This window comes from Paramisgurnus dabryanus, chromosome 13 (assembly GCF_030506205.2).
Source record: "Paramisgurnus dabryanus chromosome 13, PD_genome_1.1, whole genome shotgun sequence".
In the NCBI taxonomy this organism is placed as follows: Eukaryota; Metazoa; Chordata; class Actinopteri; order Cypriniformes; family Cobitidae; genus Paramisgurnus; species Paramisgurnus dabryanus.
In genome coordinates this window covers 5,441,652-5,463,348 of record NC_133349.1, presented here as the reverse complement: position 1 = coordinate 5,463,348, position 21,697 = coordinate 5,441,652, and the positions used below count along the sequence as shown (strand labels likewise).

Sequence of the window (21,697 nt, the reverse complement as noted above, 5' to 3'; positions counted from 1 at the left end):
CATAGAGACACGGGGGTTGGACCGTTTTACTTGTGGCTTGAAGGTTGATCATTATGGGATGCCAATTTTCTCCTTAGCAACCAAACTTAGTACCCTAGCAACGGAATAAATGTTAGCTTCATTCTAGCTTCATGCTAATCATGTTAGCTTCATGCTAGCTTCATGCTAATCATGTTAGCTTCATGTTAGCTTCATGCTAATCATGTTAGCTTCATGTTAGCTTCATGCTAATCATGTTAGCTTCATGCTAGCTTCATACTGATCATGCTAACATCATGCTAGCTTCATGCTAATCATGCTAGCTTCATGCTAATCATGCTAACTTCATGCTAATCATGCTAACAGCCAGATAGCCTACTAAAATAAACTTCTGTCAAACCATTTTAAATGTTCAGGCTACGCTTTTTCAAGCCAACATAAAGTTTGTCCTCAAACTTTAATATCTAGTTATTATTATTCTTCTGGTCCACACTTTTTCTAACTGTAACTCCTCCTAGAGCTTTCAAGCTACACCCACAAAATTTTACAAAACTTTTAAGACTGGTACGTAGATTTATGCTATATCTTTTCTAACTGATGGGACCTACCGAATTCCTAAACGGGGCGCTCAAACACCCCAAATTTTCCATTGACTTAACATTGCGACAAACTTTGACGGGTCATAGCTGCGAGCGAGAAATTTGTAGAAACTTCTGGGTTACCACATTTGAAGAGGCTGGCAGGCTCTGTAAGAACATGCCTCACATTGGGGTGTAAGTTTCACCCCTGGGGCGTAAGGGCCACCCAAATTTCCCCATTGACTTATAATGGGGCAGGGAACATGCCCATATAAGGGAATAAAAGTGTCCCAGATGGAATATCTTCACTTTAGAGTGTCGTAGAGACATGGGGGTGGGCTCATTTTACTCAGTCATCCAATCAGTCTCTTAGGATCACCCCAGAGCTATTAAGCCACGCCCCTAGCAACCATTTTGGGCACCCTAGCAACATCTTCCATAGACTGCCATTATAAAATGCCCAGATGGATATCTTTGCATCACAGTGTCACAGAGACATGGGGGTGGGCTTATTTTACTCAGACATCCAATCAGTCTCTTTGGATTCTTATTGAGGTATTAAGCCACGCCCCTAACAACCAAATATGAGCACCCTAGCAACATAATAAACAAAGCCTTATATCTCTGGATCCGAACATCATAGAGACATGGGGGTTGGGTCTTTTGGTCATGTTAGCCTTATGCTAGCTCCATGCTAAGTCATACTAGCTTCATGCTAGTTTCGTGCTAGCTTTATGCTAATTTCATAATAAATCTTGCTAACTTCATGCTAAATCATGTTAGCATCATGCTAGCTTCATGTTAATTCATGTTAGCATCGTGCTAGCTTCATGCTAATTCATATTAACATCGTGCTAGCTTCATGCTAATTCATGTTAGCTTCATGCTAGCTTCATTCTAATTCATGTTAGCATCGTGCTAGCTTCATGCTAATTCATGTTAGCATCGTGCTAGCTTCATGTTAATTCATGTTAACATCGTGCTAGCTTCATGCTAATTCATGTTAGCATCGTGCTAGCTTCATGGTAATTCATGTTAGCTTCGTGCTAGCTTCATGCTAATTCATGTTAGCATCGTGCTAGCTTCATGCTAATTCATGTTAGCATCGTGCTAGCTTCATGCTAATTCATGTTAGATTCGTGCTAGCTTCATGCTAATTCATGTTAGCATCGTGCTAGCTTTATGCTAATTCATGTTAGCATCGTGCTAGCTTCATGCTAATTCATGTTAGCATCGTGCTAGCTTCATGCTAATTCATGTTAGCATCGTGCTAGCTTCATGCTAATTCATGTTAGCATCGTGCTAGCTTCATGCTAATTCATGTTATCATCGTGCTAGCTTCATGCTAATTCATGTTAGCATCGTGCTAGCTTCATGCTAATTCATGTTAGCATCGTGCTAGCTTCATGCTAATTCATGTTAGCATCATGTTAGCTTCATGCTAATTCATGTTAACATCATGCTAGCTTCATGCTAATTCATGTTAGCATCATGCTAACTTCATGCTAATTCATGTTAGCATCATGCTAGCTTCATGCTAATTCATGTTAGCATCATGCTAGCTTCATGCTAATTCATGTTAACATCATGCTAGCTTCATGCTAATTCATGTTAGCGTCGTGCTAGCTTCATGCTAATTCATGTTAGCTTCATGCTAATTCATGTTAGCATCATGTTAGCTTCATGCTAATCATGCTAACATGATGTTAGCTTCCTGCTAATCATGCTAACATCATGCTAGCTTCATGCTAATCATGCTAGCATCATGCTAGCTTCATGCTAATTCATGTTAGCATCATGCTAGCTTCATGCTTATTCATGTTAGCATCATGCTAGCTTCATGCTAATTCATGTTAGCATCATGCTAGCTTCATACTAATTCATGTTAGCATCATGCTAGCTTCATGCTAATTCATGTTAGCATCATGCTAGCTTCATGCTAATTCATGTTAGCTTCATGCTAATTCATGTTAGCATCATGCTAGCTTCATGCTAAGTCATGCTAGCTTCATGCTAATTCATGTTAGCATCATGCTAGCTTCATGCTAATTCATGTTAGCATCATGTTAGCTTCATGTTAATTCATGTTAGCATCATGCTAGCTTCATGCTAATTCATGTTAGCATCATGCTAGCTTCATGTTAATTCATGTTAGCATCATGTTAGCTTCATGTTATTTCATGTTAGCATCATGTTAGCTTCATGCTAATTCATGTTAGCTTCATGCTAATTCATGTTAGCATCATGTTAGCTTCATGCTAATTCATGTTATCATCATGGTAGCTTCATGCTAATTAATGTTAGCATCATGCTAACTTAGTGCTAAACATGCTACCATGGTAACTTTTGGTATCATGTTTACGGAAAGTTATAATACTAAACTAAACTTGTTTTAAATTTCTCTCAATCTGTTTTAAACATTCAGGCTAGGCTTTGTCAAGCCAACATAAAGTTTGTCTTCAAACTTTTCTATCTAGTTATTATTATTTTTTTATTTACCCTTTATTTTACCAGGTGATGTCCCATTGAGATATTCAAATCTCTTTTGCAAGGGAGCCCTGGAAATTATACTAAGTACATCTGAATGGGGAAATGTATGCCTTCCCAAAGGTGTGACAGGCATCAGATCTGGAGATAATGGGTTCAAATCCAGGTTAGGGCAGCGATGGTTGTTTACAATTTTGTATCACGAGTCAAATGTTCGAATCCATGCAGGGGATTTATATAAATATACCTTTCCTGAGAAACACCTCTCTGAAGTTGAACATTTTGTCACTTCAGCTACCTAACTTTGGCAGTGGTATGAAAGTATGTCTCCCCAAGCAGCTTAACCAAATGATTGACAGGCATCAGATCTGGAGATTGTGGGTTCAAATCTGGGGTATAGGGCAGCAATGAAAATGGCTTAAAAATTTGCCTCATTTAGAGTCAAAAGCTTCAATTCATCTGTATTTTGTATTTTACTTTTAATTTGTTTTTTACTTTATTATGTTCTAGTGTTATTTTGAGTGCTCTTTTAAAGTCCCATGTGTAACAGTTATGATGTTGTGTTGGTTCAATTGTTTTCTAGGTTTACATTGGTCTAATCGGTCCATCTTTCAGCATGGAAATAAACATTATACTTCATATATTTTCATTTATTCGTTTTGTTCATTGTCATCTCTGAGTCCTGTTGTTTCCATACATATCTGCTACATTGCATTCTTCAATTGCATGTCCTTTCAGCTTCATGGTGTGCTTGCAGGTTCTTTGTTGACCTTACATTTTGTTAAAGGGCCTAATAAAGACTTTAGATTTTTAAAAAATATACTTTTCTGTCCATTATTTCTTGGTTTAGGTATTAAGGGTTAAAATTAAAGTAACTTTAAAAACAACAATTATTGATATTGTGATTTATTAATCATTTTATTAAAAATAATAATATAAATATTAAAAATATATAAAATGAGGATATAAAGTTGCTGGGATGGAAGACAGTTCAAAGTAAAAATATAGAGAAATATTAAATAAAAATATAAATAAATGAATAGAAAATGAAATACAAATTATAGAAAAGGATAAAGGGAAGTGAAATACTATAAACAGGCTACTAAGTAAATGTATTAACAAACATGTCAAAATAATGCATTGCCAAAATTTCACCTAAAATAAAAGCATTTCATTTTTTTAAGGTTTAAATGCACACTTTAACATTTTTTGAGATTTTAAACAGATAAGGCCGCGTACTTGGCATTCAATACATTTTTTTCTCCAAACACTAGAGGGCAGAACGCTCGAGCAGCGTGTGACGTACACAAACTGACAGACGAAGAAGAAGACACAGTGCTGCATTGCGAGTTTTGCGCACGCGTAGCTGCATACTCACGCACACAGGCATCATGGCGGACGTGTTAGATCTTCATGAAGCGGGAGGTGAAGACTTTCCTATGGACGAGGATGGTGATGGTACGATGTTTTATTATTATTAACACGCGATGGAGTCGTGTTATCCATGCGTTGTGATGTTTTTGAGTAGCAGATGTGAAAAATCTTTCCGAGTTTTTCCTGTAGGCCTGGTGCAGTTAGCACGCGTGCTAACAGTTAGCCGTTTCAAACAACTCGCGCGCACTAAAGAAAAATCCGCTGTAGAGATGTAGTGTTAGGTTTAAATAAGTTCAGTATTTTAGTTTTATGTGTTTATTTTTTGGTGCCACAAGGAAGAACCTTTACATTTAATTTATTTCTTGTAGTTTCTGTTTGTTTGTTCAATTTATCGTTGTTTACACATTACAACGATGTGAACCATCAGCGTTTTACCACCAAACCTTTACAAAATCTCTTTATCTAGCGTCCTTTGGGTCTTTCCGGTAGGATTTAGTGGTGTGTTTTTGTTTCAAAACGCCAGATATTATTCCACCAAGTGGTGTAATGGTAAATGTATTGATTCAATGGAAACTATAATGGCCTCGACTGGTAATGTGTTGGGTTCTGTTGGTGCCACCAACACTAGAGACCATTATAGTTTCCATTAAATCTATAAATTTACCACAATAGCTATTAAATTTATTAAAATATCCCTGGTTTCTGTTGCTTTAAGCATTATTTGTATTTGATTTAACGCAAATACATTGTAAGATTGACTCTTTTTTTTTTTCCTATTGTTCCTACAGAAAGCATTCACAAGCTGAAAGAGAAAGCCAAGAAAAGAAAGGGTCGTGGGTTTGGATCAGGTAATTTTTTTTCCTCTTCAGTCTTTCCTTAGATGTTTGTTACTGCTCAAAGAATCAGAAGTTAATGCTGCTTTATTTTACAGAGGAGGGAGCAAGATCAAGAGTCAGAGAGGATTATGATACAGTAGAGCAAGATGGAGATGAACCCGGTCCACAGAGATGTAAGTATATCACCATACAACACATTATAAGACAAGCCATACTTGAAGTGAATATATTGTAAAGTTTTTGTGTTATTGCAGCGGTTGAAGGATGGATTCTCTTTGTGACCGGTGTACATGAGGAGGCGACTGAAGAGGACGTCCATGACAAGTTTGCAGAGTTTGGAGAAATCAAGAACTTGCATTTAAATTTAGACAGAAGAACGGGTTACCTTAAGGTTAGTCAACAGTTTAAAATTCTTGGATTGTTTGATTAATTTTAATGAGTTGAATGTGATTCTCTATTGTTTTTGTTTATCTTATGTGGTATTTAAAATGAACTGGAGCATTGAGAATAACCCAAGTATAGTTAACAATGCCAAGTTTTAAGGCGGTTTGGCTCAGGGTGACTATAGGTAAATTTATTGTGCCTTAGGACAGTTTACCAAAAAATGTAAAGTTTGTCATTTACTCACCCTTATGTTGTTCTTAACATGTATGATGTTGAACACAGAAGAAGATATTTTGATAAATGTAAGTGAGCACACAGTTGATGGTAGAGGTCTTTACGGGTCCACTTGGATCCGAAAACCAGAGGTCCGACCCGAGACCCAATCGGGTTCGGGTCTAAAAGTTTCACATGTCCCTCGCAGGGTTCCAGCGGGGTCTTAAAAAGTCTAAAATTCAGAAAGTTAAATTTAAGGCCATAAAAAGTCTTAAAAACGGACAGATTTTCATCCTAGGTCTTAAATTTCTTTCCTCTTTTTATTCCCGAAAAGCGTTGTCTGCAAAAAATAAAATGGTAATTTAAAATGCTGTAGAACTAATCAGTGACGGAGGAAGAAAGTGTTTGATGGGCGGGCCTCTAAAAAGAAAAGTTCTGCACTTCGCACGTCAGCGAATCACATTTCAATCCAGTTTTTAATCATTATTTTTTAAAGTGGATACAAATGTAGGCTATTATAATCCATGCAATTCATGCCATAAGCTATATTTTCAGGTGTTGTGAAGGTGTACAGTTTTTAAACAAACATGAAGATGTAAATGATGACCGAATTTTCATTGTTTGAGTGAACTATCCCTTTAAAAAGTTAAGCTATAAGAGAAATTATTAAATTGGTCCACTAGGTGGCAGTATTTTAAAGGGAAAATGCTGCATTTTTAAATCCATTGGTCACCATTAAATTACTCACTTCATCAGTTGTGCTTCTCGGTTGTTTTGTATTCGGGGCATTGCAAAAATTGTATTGGTCTATATTTAGACTAGATTTTTTCAATATCTTGTTTCTTTCAGCATTTTAGTTTTACTATGGCATGTTTCTTGTAGCGTTGTTAGTAGTTGCTGCTTAAAATGTGTAAAGAACAATCTGGTTGAAGTTAAACATTTAATTGTATATACTGGATGAATACATTTTGCATTGTTAAGAGGTTAACGTGCAGCAGGCTTACAAAAAAAATGCAGACATTCAAGAACTGTCAATGCAACGCTTGGGTACCAGTATTATTTTAAAAATGGATCTGGTTATGAAAACCCAGTGGTTCTCAAACTATGCCCCCCCCCCAAAGAAAATTCATGACTTAAAACAATCTCAAGCTTGGAAATTGAATTAAACTTATTAAATTGTACAATGTAGTGCTCTTGTTTGCTCTTGGGTTTGATTGCACAGAATTTATGATAAATAAATGTATTTTATAAAATAACAGGGTGGCCGCCCCCTAGTTTGAGAACCACTTTCATAACCAATTTGCTAAAACAAAACAATGTCATGGATGTTTCGTGATGCATCTTTGTATTTGTGCTGTTGACTTTATTAAACCTCATATTTTCTGAATTGTTTTCCAAAGACAACCTTTAAGGTCGTTCACATCAAGTTTGGTATATTATCCTGGGATATAACAAGACCTTGTTTTCCATAGGGTTATGCACTGGTGGAGTATGAGACGTACAAAGAGGCCCAGGCGGCAATGGAAGGACTGAATGGCCAAGATCTTATGGGACAACCAGTCAGTGTTGACTGGGGCTTTGTGAGGGGACCCCCAAAGAGCAAGAGACGGTAAGTTAGTTTCTAATGCTGTTAAAATGATTTACACACTCCGTCTTTCTGCTACATGTGCTAATAAAACATGACTAATGGCCTAATGTGCTTTCCTCTAGGGGCGGAAGAAGGCGCAGCAGGAGCCCCGACAGGCGGCGTCGTTGATTTCGTTTCTTTTTATTTGTCTACAGTGTCTATGTCCCAGCTTGAGTCGCATTATATATTCTTAAGACTGTTTGGCATCAGATTGAAAGTGTGCATCCCTAAAGGTTTTAGTTTTTTTGTTAATTGGTACTCAGCAGCTGTCTGTGAGAACGAAAGGCAATGCTGAAGTATGTTGAAGTTGTAGGTTTTTCAGCTTTTTTTTCGTACAAAAGTAGTACATGTAATTCACTCAGTGAAATCTGTTTTATGATTGGTTATTTGTACATTTCCAATAAATTAATTTGAATTTATGTACTTGGTCCTGCTTTGCCTTTTTATGCCCACAATTTGCATAATATGTTGACTTTATATGAGCGAGAACAAAATTACTGTTACTTATTAAGTATAAAATGAAGCTTTAGCTGTCTTTGCACTGCATGTGACATTTGTAGTTTGCAATATATATTAGTTTAAAAAATGCATTATTATTTTGTGTAATTCATGTGCTTATGGCATAAATACTTATAAGGAATAATTAAGCTTAATAGGACTAAGTTAATTTTAACAGCAACACCTAAGACCCTTTAAAACAAAACTATTTTGCCTGATTTAAATCAACAATACTTTAAAGAAAAATTGTTTATTGAAATTGATCTTGTAGATAACTTATAGCTCAACTCGTAGAGCATAAGTAATAGCAACAACAAAGCCATGGGTTTGTATCACATTCATAAATGTTCAACTAGTAGTGCATTGCCTTAAAATGGTGTAAAGTTTGTAGGTCTTGCTGCTGCATATACGGAGAAAAAATTTACATATCTTAAATGCATACCTTAAGTTGCTTTGGTTAAATATGTATAGCTTTAATGCACTGCAATTATGTTCATGTAGTAGAAAAACTTTTGCAGATTGACCTCTTAACCTTTAAATGTCAAGATGCGGTCATGTTGACAAAATGTGGATTTTACTGATGTAATTTTTTCCAGCAAATGACATCATAACCAAATTCCCTCTCCCACCTACAGTTTAAATGCTTTGTCACTGTCACTCGGGTCAGATGTGCGTTCACTGGCTTCTAGAACCGATGCCCCTCATGTACAATGTGGCTATCCAACCAGCGCGTAATACTGAGTTCCCAAGGGCCGAGCTAAACCGGAAACACGTCCTGTCATTGGCTCAACTGAGTGTCTGTCAAACTCAACTCTCGCTCTGATTGGTCCGAACGGCCAGTAGAGTTTCCTTAGATGGGCGGATTTGTAGCGCCTCGGTTGACATTGTTGTTGTTGTGGGAGTAGGAATGTAGTTAATCGTCAAGTCTTTCCAAGACAAGAAGTGAGACGTATTTTTTCAATTATACCTGAACAACAAATTACCCCAGAGGAGGACAACGCCGGGACGATTTTCAGCGAGCAGAAAGAGCGCAAGTGAGAAATGAGAGAGAAATTCCGCGAGGCCGCTCGAGGTAAGCGCGTAACTGCATTAGCTTTAGCTGCGCGAGCCCGAGAAAAGCCTCTCGAGCGTTTTGTAACGGAACCGGGGTCGAGTTACCTCAGACACCCAGTTTGTGTTTTGAAAGAGAACTGTCCGTTATTCGTGTCATATCTGTAGTTTGACAGAAAATGTGCTTTTTTTGTGGAAAACTAGAAGGGACTAGGAGGGAAAGTTAGGTTGTCTTTGAAGCTGGACTCTGATGGACGGTAAGCGAATGGTTGACTGACTGTCCTTTAACTGCTCAAACTGGACAAACTAGCAGTTGTGCAAACTTTAAAAGTTAATGTAAAGCCCAGTTAAACTTACTATTTGTGTATAACTAAACTTGATTATTAGTTCGCTAGCTAATGCTATATTGAGCAGCACTAACTTTTGAGACACTGAGTGTCCGCTAGCCGAGCAGCTAACTAACGTTAAGTGGTCAAGCATTAACAGTCCGACAGTAGGATACATTATCATGTACATTTAAAGCTAAATGTAATTATTAATTGATAAACGTCAATCAGTTATACAATATTATATCTGTCAGTAGATGTTGCCACTCATTTTAGACCAATTGTGAAGGTGCATCACAAATTAATTGGGGTTTGTGCTCGTCTACATACTAAATATGTTGTGTAGAATGTGTTTTTTATATGTAGATATATGCTGTATTATTTAGAGTGCTGCTTGTAGTGTACTGTAATAAGTTGGTGTTGAGCTAAACGTTATATACTTGCATAGTACATTGAATTCAAACAGAAATGGTCTTTGATATTAGTGTTTACATATTTTGGATTAGTGTTATGATTTGCTTTAAATACGAGTTTAGCTGAAATGATTTCATATAAGTTTAATCATGTTGTGGTATCCACTCAAAGACAGTTCAAATGATGTATAATTACGTATTACTCCCATAATTTTGTCTTTTAATTCAGCTATAGTATTTTCCATTGACCTACATTTCTGTGTCACTGTTTGCAACAAACTAAATATAGGTATAATCTTGGCATTGTTCAAACCTGTCCTGCTTTTTGTTCTTCATTATTCCTTTAAATGCTGGTGACTGGGAATTTGACAGAGCTTTTGGAGGCATCAGCCTGTGTCATTACTAAACCCGCTTAAAATGAAAGCTATGGGCACTTGCTGCCATGGCTTGGATCACTACAATGTCTGGGTACGGTTACATTCAGTCCTGAATTATTCAGCTCTGTATTTACAAGCTCTTTTGTGACATTGTTGTTTAGTGAAGGCAGCCACCCCTAAAACACGAAAGTAGGACATGAAAACAAAGTCTTATGTTTTTGAGCTACTGTAACTTGTTTTTCTCCCATGTGGACATTGAAAATGATAGTAAGCCTTTAAAGTTTTAGTAGCTATAAAGTGTCTCTGACAAATTGGTCTCGGTATGATTTAGTGTTTTGCATTTAGTAACATCTTTAGTTCTGTTAATCTAGATTGTAATGTTCGACAGCGCGTATTCAGACTGTTAATACTAGTTGTATCAAAGTTGCTCTCAGCTTAAGGCCTACATTGATGCTGACTGAATGGTTTAGAGATGTCCCAGGGTATTGTTTGTTTTTACCTGGCTTACCCCATTGTGTAGAGTCAGGAGCCACCCAGTATTGCAAAAGCCTTGTGTATCACCCAGAAAAGTCTTGTTTGTTGTTTGGTGTAGGCTTTACAGTAAATGGATTGAAAGTTAGATGATCTTTGGGATTTTTCTCTGAGTCATACTCTATATACAACACACCTGAAATAGCAGAAAATTAAGGAACTGTTACTTAGGGCTGCACGGTTCTGGAAAAAATTTGAATCACAATCTTTTTTCTCTCATGATTCTGAAGGCCAACTAAACAAAATAACGAAATTACTAGAGACAAAATAGAAATTGCTGCAATTTCTTTTGAAATGTTATTTTTATATATATTTCTAAAATGTTAAAGATATTGCAGTGTTTCCTCTAGGATTTTTTCCAGCTGTGGCGGCAGGGGGCGCCCATGATGATTATAAATGTACATAATTTTTTTTTAATGTAGAAAATAGGCTACAGTAAACTAACATGTGTTTTTTATCATTTTCATGCTGTCATTTACTTTTCCTTATATTTATAGCATATTGCTTTTCTATGTTTGATCTGAACTGTATTTTCTTAAATACGTAAGTTTTATAGCTTCATACGGATCTTTCATTGTAGTTTTAATGTGCAAGTTCGTGCTCGGGTTTAGCGTTACAGAGCTGTTGCAAAGTCACGCACAGTCCTGTTTGATAATCCGCACCGCTGTGATTGACAGAACACCCGACATCAGCAGCAATTTATTCCACACCCGGGCTGTTTGACATAAAGAGCCCGACCCGGTCACACCGCAAATCGCGCAGTTATAGAAACCTTTATGCTCTTCGCAGACAGATCTTAAACACAAATAAGCACGGGGACATTTAAAAACTGTTACCTGTCGGAATCGAGTCGAATTCTGTTCTTGGATGTTAGACCCGCAGTTCACGCTCGCATATTGAGTCCCGACCTGGATCTACAACGCATATAACACATTAATATTATTACACCCGTTACATCAAATATTAGGAGTTTCACCCGCGGGTACCCCGACCCTGCTGTTTCGTCTGAAAACAGATGAAACAGTCTCACCGTCTGCCTCCAGTTTTTATTACCAACGTCCTTCTCTTCCACGGGAATAAGTTTCCTTCCAAACAGATTCGACTAATGTCTTGCAGTCCTATATGAGTTGTATTTAGTATTTAGCCTTTTGTTTTTGGACAAACATCTTATCATTTAATGTGAAACTTTGTGAGTGTCGTTCTAAAGCACAGAAGATTGACTGACAGCTGAGTGGTCAGCAGTGCGCTGCGTTTATAGCCTATATTCTGAATAACTAATGGCCAGATAAGTTGATAATATGAGTACAGTGATTACAAATGAATGTCCAAAAAACTCGTAATATGTTAAATCGAAAGTTAAATCATGTCATTTCTTGCAGCCCCGCGCTGCGTCCGTGTATATGCGCCTGTGAACAGCATACGCGTGATGACCTTGCAACTTAAATTACGCTTAATTTATTGCCAGACAGATAAAAGTAAAATAAAATTCGAATCTGAAAATTGTGTATTTTTATTTATGTAAACTCACAATAAGGAGAAAACCCTGTGCTTATTTAAAATCATTAAAAACATGACGTGTTTTCTGCTGCTTTGGTTTAACAGCGCATCACAAAAAAAGAACAGAAACTCAAATACTTTTTTTATTCGTTTTGTCAATCTGATAATTATAACATATTTCGTGTAGACTTATTTATTTTCTTATTATTTCTCAAAACAGAGACGTAGCCTAATCATCATCCGTTGATTTAAATCTATTTGTGCATGAAACTAAACCCATGGGGGAAATTATGATATTTTAGGAGATTTATTTATAAATGAGTGAACAACGCGAATCCAGAAAGGATTTTTTTTCTTTCTTGCTGGGCGGACATTTCGTTATAGCTTTATTTATTTTGCGAGCTTCCGCCGCGGGTTTTGTCTAGAAGGGATACAGAAAATGCCAAAAAGTTTAGGATTAGATTTGGAGGTAGGATTTTTAGGATGAAAACAGCGGCTCTGGCTACATGAGATACACAAACATCATACAATCCTGTGAAATGTTGTGTTTAGAGTTGGGTTTGGGTGAAGGATTAGGATTAAACAGTGCTCATCCGGCGAGATTTCGTTTGCTGTATCCCTTCTATCCACAACCGCAGGTGTGGCGGGGATGTTTTAGGCGTGGCGGGCCGCCACGGTTGAATGTATATAGCGGAAACACTGTATTGTATTTAAAAAAATTTATGTGAAAGATAATAATGATACTGTGTGGTTGAAAAGAGCTGTTTGAAACTTATACATCAGGGTTTCCCACACTTTTTCAATCTTTAGACACACATGTTATTTAAATGTAAATATTTAAGTAAGTGCAGGGTTAACTAAATAAAATCCCTTTTTTATTTTCCTTAAAACAAAGCAAGAGTAAAATAAGCATTTTAAAGAGGCTTCCTTAATTTTTAATTTTAACACAGTTTGCAAATAAAGTAAAGCGAACTACTCATTCTGATGTATTTATAGACATACAGCGGCGACACCGCTTTGGGGTTTTTTATAAAAAAAAAAAATCCCTTTTAAATAATTTTATGGAATAGGAAGTGTTGAGCTGATTAATGGGACAGTATGTAAGATTTTCCTCTTAAATGTAAAAAAAAAACTACAAGCACAGATAAAAAAAAATTTTAACATTAACTTAAATGATCCCACATATTTTCAACAATGTTTGAATCTGGAGAAGTTTGAAACCAGGCGATCTGGGTTATCCCCGGTGTCACTGTTATACGCTTGCTAAGTCATAACGTAAGGAATACGGTTACGTTGAAGGCTCTACTAATTTCAATAGAGGATATTATTTAAACAGACGTTTATGAATACTATTTAATTATATTACACATTTAAGCAAAAAATTTTATAAACTCAGTGCACAATGCAGTCTTCCGGCTCATGTAATCACCGACAGCAATATATTAACAATTCGTAAAAATACACGTCCGTGAGAGTTCATGGCTTGTCATCTTGGATTTTGTTATGGTTATGGAGATAAAAATTAGCATCAGGTGTTTTTGGTAGTTTTTCATTATGATACGAGTGTATGTTAACATGATTTTTAAAAAAATTTCCCTATGGCATCTGTGAGCATTTGGAACCGAAAGCGGTGCATGACGTCAGACTTAACAAGCGGATAGAAACCGTAGATGTGTTCGACTTCATCTGGCACTATTCGGCGTATTGACATCATACTCTCGCGAGACTATTGCTTTCTAATTGCCCTCCAATCGATAGTTTGATGTCTTAGGCTCATACCTCTTTCCTGTGGAAATACATGGGGTGCGGAAGTAGTAGACCAGCAAAAATCTCTTCACCCTTACTATTTTAGGTTACCCTAGGACAAGACACAGATCCCCCCCTTGTTAGTTAAATGTGCATACAAGTCTCCAATTTATACTAATACTGTTTCAGATACAGGCCTACCTTTATCTACCAATACCTCCATATGCTTCACACTTTCCAGTGTTTCTGTTTCCAGTCTTTCAATCCATGTTTGTTTATAGGAGTGCACCGATATATTGGCCGATGATCGCTATGCTTTTTAATGAATTACGGTGAAATGCCGCTACATCCAGAGCGCCAGAGGGCTGTGCGATTCAGAATAGTTATTGCCCACGTATTATTAGTGTATATCGGCATTTATCGGTGCACCCCTATTTGTTTATACTATTTGCTGGTTTAGCTGCTTGGAAGATGTAAGTGGCACATAAGAACCTGGTGGTGCTACTTGTTAGTTATGAAATGTTAAGTGGTGTTCCCTCACCAGTTGGCCTGAAAACAGCTGGTAAATGAGAGCAGCTGGGGCAGAAACTCCATATCACTTACAGTATAAGTGCCAAAACCCTCCCATAGCAGAAATTTGCCCTAAGAAATGCAGAATATTAAATTAATACAAGACCCTCAGGTTCAGACGTTTTTCTGTTTTAATTACACCTGGTTGTCTTTGAGCAAGCCATTCCCAGACGTAAACCTGGGCATGACCAGATGATTTGAAGCTGTTTGGAACCTGGTTGCTGGATCATGGCCCTTTAGGGAATCACTTGGTAATTGGGAATTGCACCTTGATTAAATCACTTAGTGAAACGTTACTCTATCAAAGCAAATCCACTGTTTCTTTAGCGCCACAGAGCTGCTAGAAGCTAACTGTTCTCCTTATTTCCCTAAAGGGCCATGTGACAGCAGCTTGTGCCAACTGTTTGATTCATTACTTTGAAGAGTCCCGCGAGCAGCATACCTCGCTGTCCCAGACCTATGCATCAGCTTCATAAAGCATCTATATGAAACCGCTATTCTTCATAGTCACACTAGTTTACTGTGCTAAGCAAATTCCAGTAGCATAAGCCACAGGCTTAAAGAGTGGCCAGAGAACAGTTAGTTTACCCAAGCCATCAAGACTGTGACTGTCACTGGGCCCGGTGCCTGGTGTGAAAGTGTGTTGATCACATGTCTCATTTCTCATGCCCCGAACAACAGCCTTGATCCAGAGCTGCCGTAATCCTATCCGAGAGAAGCTTTGCAGTCGTTTGCCTAACATGACATCACGAGATTGATGTAAAGATGCCTGCCGAATGTGTGGCACGTGAGGATTCACATGCGCGTGGCTGCCTGAGGCTGAAGAGAATTTGTGTTGTGCTGCCTGCCAGTGTGCATACTTAAAGGTGCCAAAGAATGCATTGAAACAATTCTCTGATATCTGTGGCTTCATTAAGGATTTGACTTTTGAATGAACTTGTGTATAATTACCTTATTTGAAGGGGTCATGAATAATAATGTTGAGCACTGCTCTGATTGGCTGTTACTCAGAGCAGTTCAGTTCAGTAGCTGTGTGTGTGTGTAAACAGACCCTGTGTTTGAGCCTGTATAAAGTCCAATTTATAGTCGTGCGTAAGGTCTACGCTGTAGCTACGCCGTAGGTTATCCGTAGCCTGACGTGCACCTCGACAACTTTTTAACAGCGCGTCAGTTCTACGTGGACCGCACGCGCTGTGACTGGTCCACTAGAACTCCTCCCGTCAGGTAAAAAAACGGCATCATACAGGGCTCAACATAATGGACTGCCCGGTGGCCCGGGGCAAGCGTGAGAGACGTTCGGGCCAGTAAAAAAGTATTGTCACTTGCCCGATCGGGCCAGTGCTTCACCCTCAGTCACTAAAATATATTTTCATCAGTGTATATTATTTAACATTTTGGAAGCAGACATTTCCTTGTGTAAAACATGACGAAATTATGCAATATTTTGCACAATTTGCTGTCAGTTTACAGGTAAAGCAGAAGAGTTGGGAGTCTTTTTTTGTTGAAACATATCTGTTGTATGTGTATACAATTATATTTGACTCTTGAATTATTATTTTTAAATTTGTGACACATTTTTTTATTGGGTCCAGGGGAAATTTTGGCAGGGCAAGTGAAAACCTGAACCACTGGCTCGACCGGGCCAGTATAAAAATTATTTGCGTTAAGCCCTGATTCATAGGTATTTCCGTTTGCGATGGTGAGAACAAGATGGACTGATTTATAGGGCTGGGTATCGATTCAGATGTTCCAAATCGATTCGATTTCGATTCACAAGCTATCAAATCGATTCGATTCCGATTCTCGATTAAATTTTCGATTCCGGTTCTCAGGTAGGTTTTTATACTCGATTCTCGATTCAACTCAATGAATATAGATTTAATACACATACTATATTAATAAAAAAGAACAGTGAACAGCAGTTTAAAGTGGGTAATTAATAAAAAGAAATTAAAAGCCACAACACGTCATGCTTGCGAAATCTAAAATGCTTCCATTCCTCCGTTCAATGTTTGCGGAAATAAATATGAAAAAAAAAATCGATTCTGCTCTTTGAGAATCGATTTTTAATCGACCACGTTTTAAAAAATGATTAATCGAAAAATCGATTTTTTTTTGCCCAGCCCTACTGATTTAACTAAAACTGCAACATTAGTTGCTGTTTATTTACTTTCATCACTGCTGGTCATCTTAAACAATACACAACAAGTGGCTGTTTCTCCTTCCTTTGTGGGTTAAACTTGCCAAGCTGCTGGTTCATTGACGGTCGCGCTGCTATGGTGGTAAAACGCGTGGATACTGCCTACCAGCAGTTTATAAATGAAAACAGACGCGTGACCTGCGCCGTCGCGGTTACGCCGTAGGATCTACGCACAACTTTAATGAGCCCTTAAGATGAAGATTCGGAATTTGAGTAATAATCAATCGTTTGCCATTTTTGGACACCCAACTAGTATTCCCATTTCCATACTGCAGATTTTTACTTTATTTCGGCAGGAGATGGAGAATAGATTTGTAGCCTCTGGCCCTAATATTTTCTCAGCCGTATATATGTAGAAGTCACGTGGAATGAAGTTGCATACGTGCAGCAGCACAGTTGAGATATCTGCTTTCATTTTTTACCTAAACCTTGGATAAGCAAATATAGGTCGGGCTCTAGTTTTTACAACATTGTAGTTAATTTAATGTTCTTGAAAGGGCCAAACATTCCTCTTAAATGTTTATATTTTTTATTTAATAAATTATAAAGAATATTTATTATTATCACTGTCGATTGGTTTGTTTGAAGCAATTTATTTAAAGAATGAGGCAGTTAAGCTTAACTTGATTTGGCACTGATGTTTATCATTTATCACGGTAGACTTATTTTTGTTTGATGTAGAGAAGAAGTAGCACTAGATAAAGTTTAGAGAAATGTCACATAAGCCTTTAAGAACAACCACACCCTGTCACACAAATCTGAATTACATAACCTTGGAATAAATAAAAGAATGTCACTTGAAGTCATCTTTCAAGTTAGAGTACCAACCTCTTACCTCATGGCACAGTGAGCACTGCACATTTTCCAGATGACAGAAGCTGTCTCACACGATTGTGCACTTTAGACCATCTGTTCAGATGACTAGTTTTCTGATGCCTGTTTGTGAATGTATGATGGTATAGGGGAAACCCAAATCATGTACACACAGTATGTGTGGTTTAGGTTGGCATAGATCCACTGCACTGTAAAAACTATGACAGGTTATTTGCCAGGGTCAATGAAAACACCACTAGTGTTATTCTTTATTAATGTTATTGATGTGGGATCATCGATGCCACGTTTGAGTTCTCGATAGGGATGGGTATCGTTAAGGTTTTAACGGTATTACTACTCTTACCGGTACTGCTTAACGGTCCGGTGCTTTAACGGTATTCTTATCGGTACTTTGGCCAATGTTAACATTTGATCACAAACCTATGTTCACATGATTAAGTTAATTATGTGTCTGCATTTCATTATTACAAATTAATTTCTGGATATCATTTCTAAATTTTATACATATATTTATTAATGCACCAGCGTGAAAGCTGCAGAAAAAATACTCTAAATAGGATATTTAGTCTAAATAAATGTTTACATGCTGATTTTTCTTTATTTGGGATTTTAAAAAGAAGTAGAAAATATGTTGAATGCATAACGTTCAGCATTTCTCCCAAAAGAAATCAACAGAATTTCAACGTGAGGTAAGCAAACCAATTAGGGAGATTGTACATTTATTTTAAATGACGTGAACAATGTTGATTCAACATGATTTTAGCATACATGCCTGACGTTGATGCGGCAACCACCAGAGATGATGGTTGAATTTTGCAGGCTGCGACCTTCTAAGGACGTATTTTAAGACCGATTGCGTCACAGCAGCGCGACTTGAGGCTGTGACTTGTGTTAATATTATTCTGTTTATGTTGCGTATTTCTAAGGTTGATTAATTTTATATACTGTTGAATAGTTTAATCTACATCAACGTGTCATATTTTCTCAAATAAATGAATATTTTTCTGATTCCATATTTATTTAAATAAGTCAGAAACGTCTCCACTGTGTCCTGCTGACAGGCGCGGTGGGCGCGTCCAACAGGTGACGCAAATAATAGGTCCTCCGAGGGTTAGACTGTCTCATTTCAGTTCTCTTCGCGGACTTCTGAGGCTGCCACCTTGAAAGACAGAGTGCTCCCCTTTTAAGGTTGTATGCTTAGAAGGTCGCAGCCCTTGAATTGGGACACAGCTTCTTTCTGCACGTAATACACTTTTGAAAGATGCTTTGACAGATTGCTTGTGTTTCCGCCCTTACATGCAAACATCTTGTTGCACTTACCTGTATGACAACGAGCGTTGTCTGCATCAACTCTAGTGAAGTATAACCACACTTTTGAATGTTTTGCTCTATCCGCCATCGTCACTCTTTGTATTAAGCGGTAGTTTTCGTGCTGTTATGCGTGTGCGTGCGCCGCGCTCGTTGTTGTGGTTGTGTTTGACAGACAGCCAGCCTCCGCGGCGCGCATGAGAGATCTCGCAGATCTCACAGACAAACGTCTTAATCGCAAATTAGAAATGTTTGGTGAGATAAAATGTGCACGAAAACATTATTAAGCAAGAATACATAGTACATTTATTTTTATTTTTTTCTCCAGGACCGAAAGCAGAACCGATAGCGTCAGATCTTACTGATACTACGGTCTTTCATAATTTAGCCCCTGGGCCAGTTTAATACCGGGTTTCGGTACCCATCCCTAGTTCTCGAGCAATTGAGTACTCGTGCCCATCCCTAATATAAAACTTTTTTTTTTGCAGATAAAATACTTTTGTTACAGTCTAGTACTGGCCCTTTCGGGTTCGTTACTGTCCCGAGCATCGTTCACGTTTGCCCCGGGCCGTTGGGCTATCCTTCACGAGCCCTGCCTAAAGTTAAAGCACACACATTAAGAATTGATTCAGGGATTTCCAAATCAATATTGTTTTTATAAATTGAAGAACGATTCAAATCGGAGAATCAGTATATTTTTACCCAGTCCTGGTGCATATTGAAAAATTTTAGGATTAATGCAGGAGTATAATCCACTAAGTCAGTGTATCCCAATCCTGGTCCTCGACTTCAGTCATTGAATCAGGTGTTTTAAATAAAGAGACATCTAAAACTTTCAGGGAGAAGGTAGGGGGACTAGGATTGGGAAACACTGACCTAAGTGATCATTCTAAGTGTGTACGGACCAAGACTCACTCCCAAAACAACGATGAATGACACAGAGGTAACGTCTCGTTGTTTCACATGGTTAGCACTTGATTTAACCAAAGTAATATTAGCACATTATGTTCTGCAAATTTTTTTAAACCACAGTCACAGTCTTAAACTCAGTGACACTGCATTTCCAAATGACGATTATCCACTTACTCAGGTCATTTATTTACTTATGTTCTTGGAGTTCAGGCTGCAAGGACTGGTATCTGGTATTAACATCTGTTTCAGGTGAACAGAGGAGTGGACAGGACTACAAAGCAGCGTTTGCTCGTTTGTCTGTCAGCAGTTGCACCAACACAGACATTTAAACATTTTCTGGTAGCATCCAGCTTTAACTGAAAAAAAGACTTTAGATTTTTTGGGTAAAGTATAAAGGTGTAAACAAAACTACCTGGAAAAGGGTATTAAGGGCCTTTCATGTGATTGGTGTCAACATTCCTCAGTGCATTGAACTATGAGAAATAAACTGCTGCGTTATACCCAGAGATCGACTATTGGAACAAAATGCAAAGTTTTGGCAGTGTTTGTGTTAGAGGTGTGTCAAAGTCCTGGTGCAAATCATGTGAAAGTTTCAGTGTTTGTTATAATATTGTAGCAGTTTTGGCTGCAGGCAAGTCCCGTTGTAAATGTCTTCTACATCTTATCAGTGAAAGCCATTGTGTTCTGTGATATTCATAGCGTAGGGGTTTGCCACATTTCTTTCTCTCCTGTTTCCCCTCTTACAGCTATCTGTTTTGCAGACTTTGTGCTATGTTTTTTTGGACTATGATTATATCTGGCTATTTTTAGAGGTCAAGCAGAAGCTGATAAGAACTTGATCTGGTCCCACAGTGCATTTTAAGAGGTTTACATATTATATTATACGTTTACATTAACATGTCATCTCTCTCTCGTCAGACATTTTAACCGATTTCTCTGTTGGTATTACATTAATTTAATCAACACATTTTTGACAGAATTGCCAATGGCTGCATAAGTTTGAGAGGGAAAAACTTTATAGGCATCTTAATTACACTGTCATGACTTGTTCTAACATCTTTTACCTAAGTGAAAGAAATACAGAAGTTTATGTTTCTGGTAGAGATGCACCGATATGAAATATTTTTACCCATAGCCCATTATTCAGATTGATATCTGCCGATACTGATAGTTTGGCGGTTATATTAACTTGCATCAAATAAATTCTGAAGATTAAATTTTCTGAATGTTATTTATACATATAATAACCATTAAAATTGAACATTAAACTAATGATATTTCTTTGTGTTTTCCTATACTGATGATTGGCCGATACATCGGTGCATCTCTAGTTTCTGTTCTTATTTTCATAGAAAATTTGTATTTCTTTGATTTGAATTGCTCATACGTACATCAGAAAAGTCAGAATGGCATTTAATTATTCACCATTATTATGTTGCGTTTACTGGCCAACTAACTAAAATCAATAAATTCTAGGGATGCACCGAAATGAAAATTCTTGGCTGAAACCGAAAACCGAAAATGAGGAAACCAAGGCCGAAAAACCGAAACACTGAAATAAACTATTATGCCAATTATTAGTACAAAAGCATTTATGGCTATCACTGTGTACTAACTTTACTAGGGGTGTGTGACAGATCACAAAACTCACAGGTCAGATCACATTACAGTTTTTGAGGCACGGATCGGATTATTTTTCAGATCAGCAAAAAGGGGGTGGGGAAAATCTAATAACAAATAAAGAAATTACAAACCTTTATAAAAAAGAACAAAGCTGCACATTAATAAGGGCTAACATTAGCATTAGGTACAGAAATCGAGTTAAATGAGTCATAACACTGTCTTTATTGTATAAATTAAATATATTATTATTTTTAGAGCTATTTGTCTCTTTGTCAGACTTTAGTAGGTTAATTGAGGTTACTGTCTCTTTAAATAAGCAGAGATTGGTTTATTA

General features: G+C 37.4%; 2 protein-coding genes across 5 annotated transcripts in view; both read left to right on the top strand.

Moving 5' to 3' along the window:
• The first annotated feature begins 4,371 nt into the window (after positions 1-4,371).
• Positions 4,372-7,897, top strand: rbm8a (RNA binding motif protein 8A). Its single transcript, XM_065298827.2, has 6 exons — positions 4,372-4,502; positions 5,207-5,266; positions 5,350-5,427; positions 5,509-5,645; positions 7,324-7,460; positions 7,562-7,897. Exons 1-6 carry the CDS (start codon positions 4,436-4,438, stop codon positions 7,605-7,607), a joined length of 525 nt encoding a protein of 174 aa, XP_065154899.1. The 5' UTR covers positions 4,372-4,435; the 3' UTR covers positions 7,608-7,897.
• A 922-nt stretch (positions 7,898-8,819) lies between these two features.
• otud7b (OTU deubiquitinase 7B) overlaps positions 8,820-21,697 on the top strand; it is a 52,820-nt gene continuing 39,942 nt past the window's right edge. For all 4 annotated transcript variants that reach the window (XM_065298832.2, XM_065298829.2, XM_065298831.2 and 1 more), the window contains exon 1: positions 8,820-9,048. The gene's annotated coding sequence lies outside the window, so the exon portion shown is untranslated. The remainder of the gene's footprint in view (positions 9,049-21,697) is intronic.

Excerpts from the sequence above, each read along its gene's own strand:
- rbm8a (XM_065298827.2), top strand. The coding sequence starts at position 4,436 with ATGGCGGACGTGTTAGATCTTCATGAAGCGGGAGGTGAAGACTTTCCT. Across the intron at positions 4,503-5,206 it reads TATGGACGAGGATGGTGATG|AAAGCATTCACAAGCTGAAA; the intron begins GTACGATGTTTT and ends TTGTTCCTACAG. Across the intron at positions 5,428-5,508 it reads TGAACCCGGTCCACAGAGAT|CGGTTGAAGGATGGATTCTC; the intron begins GTAAGTATATCA and ends GTGTTATTGCAG.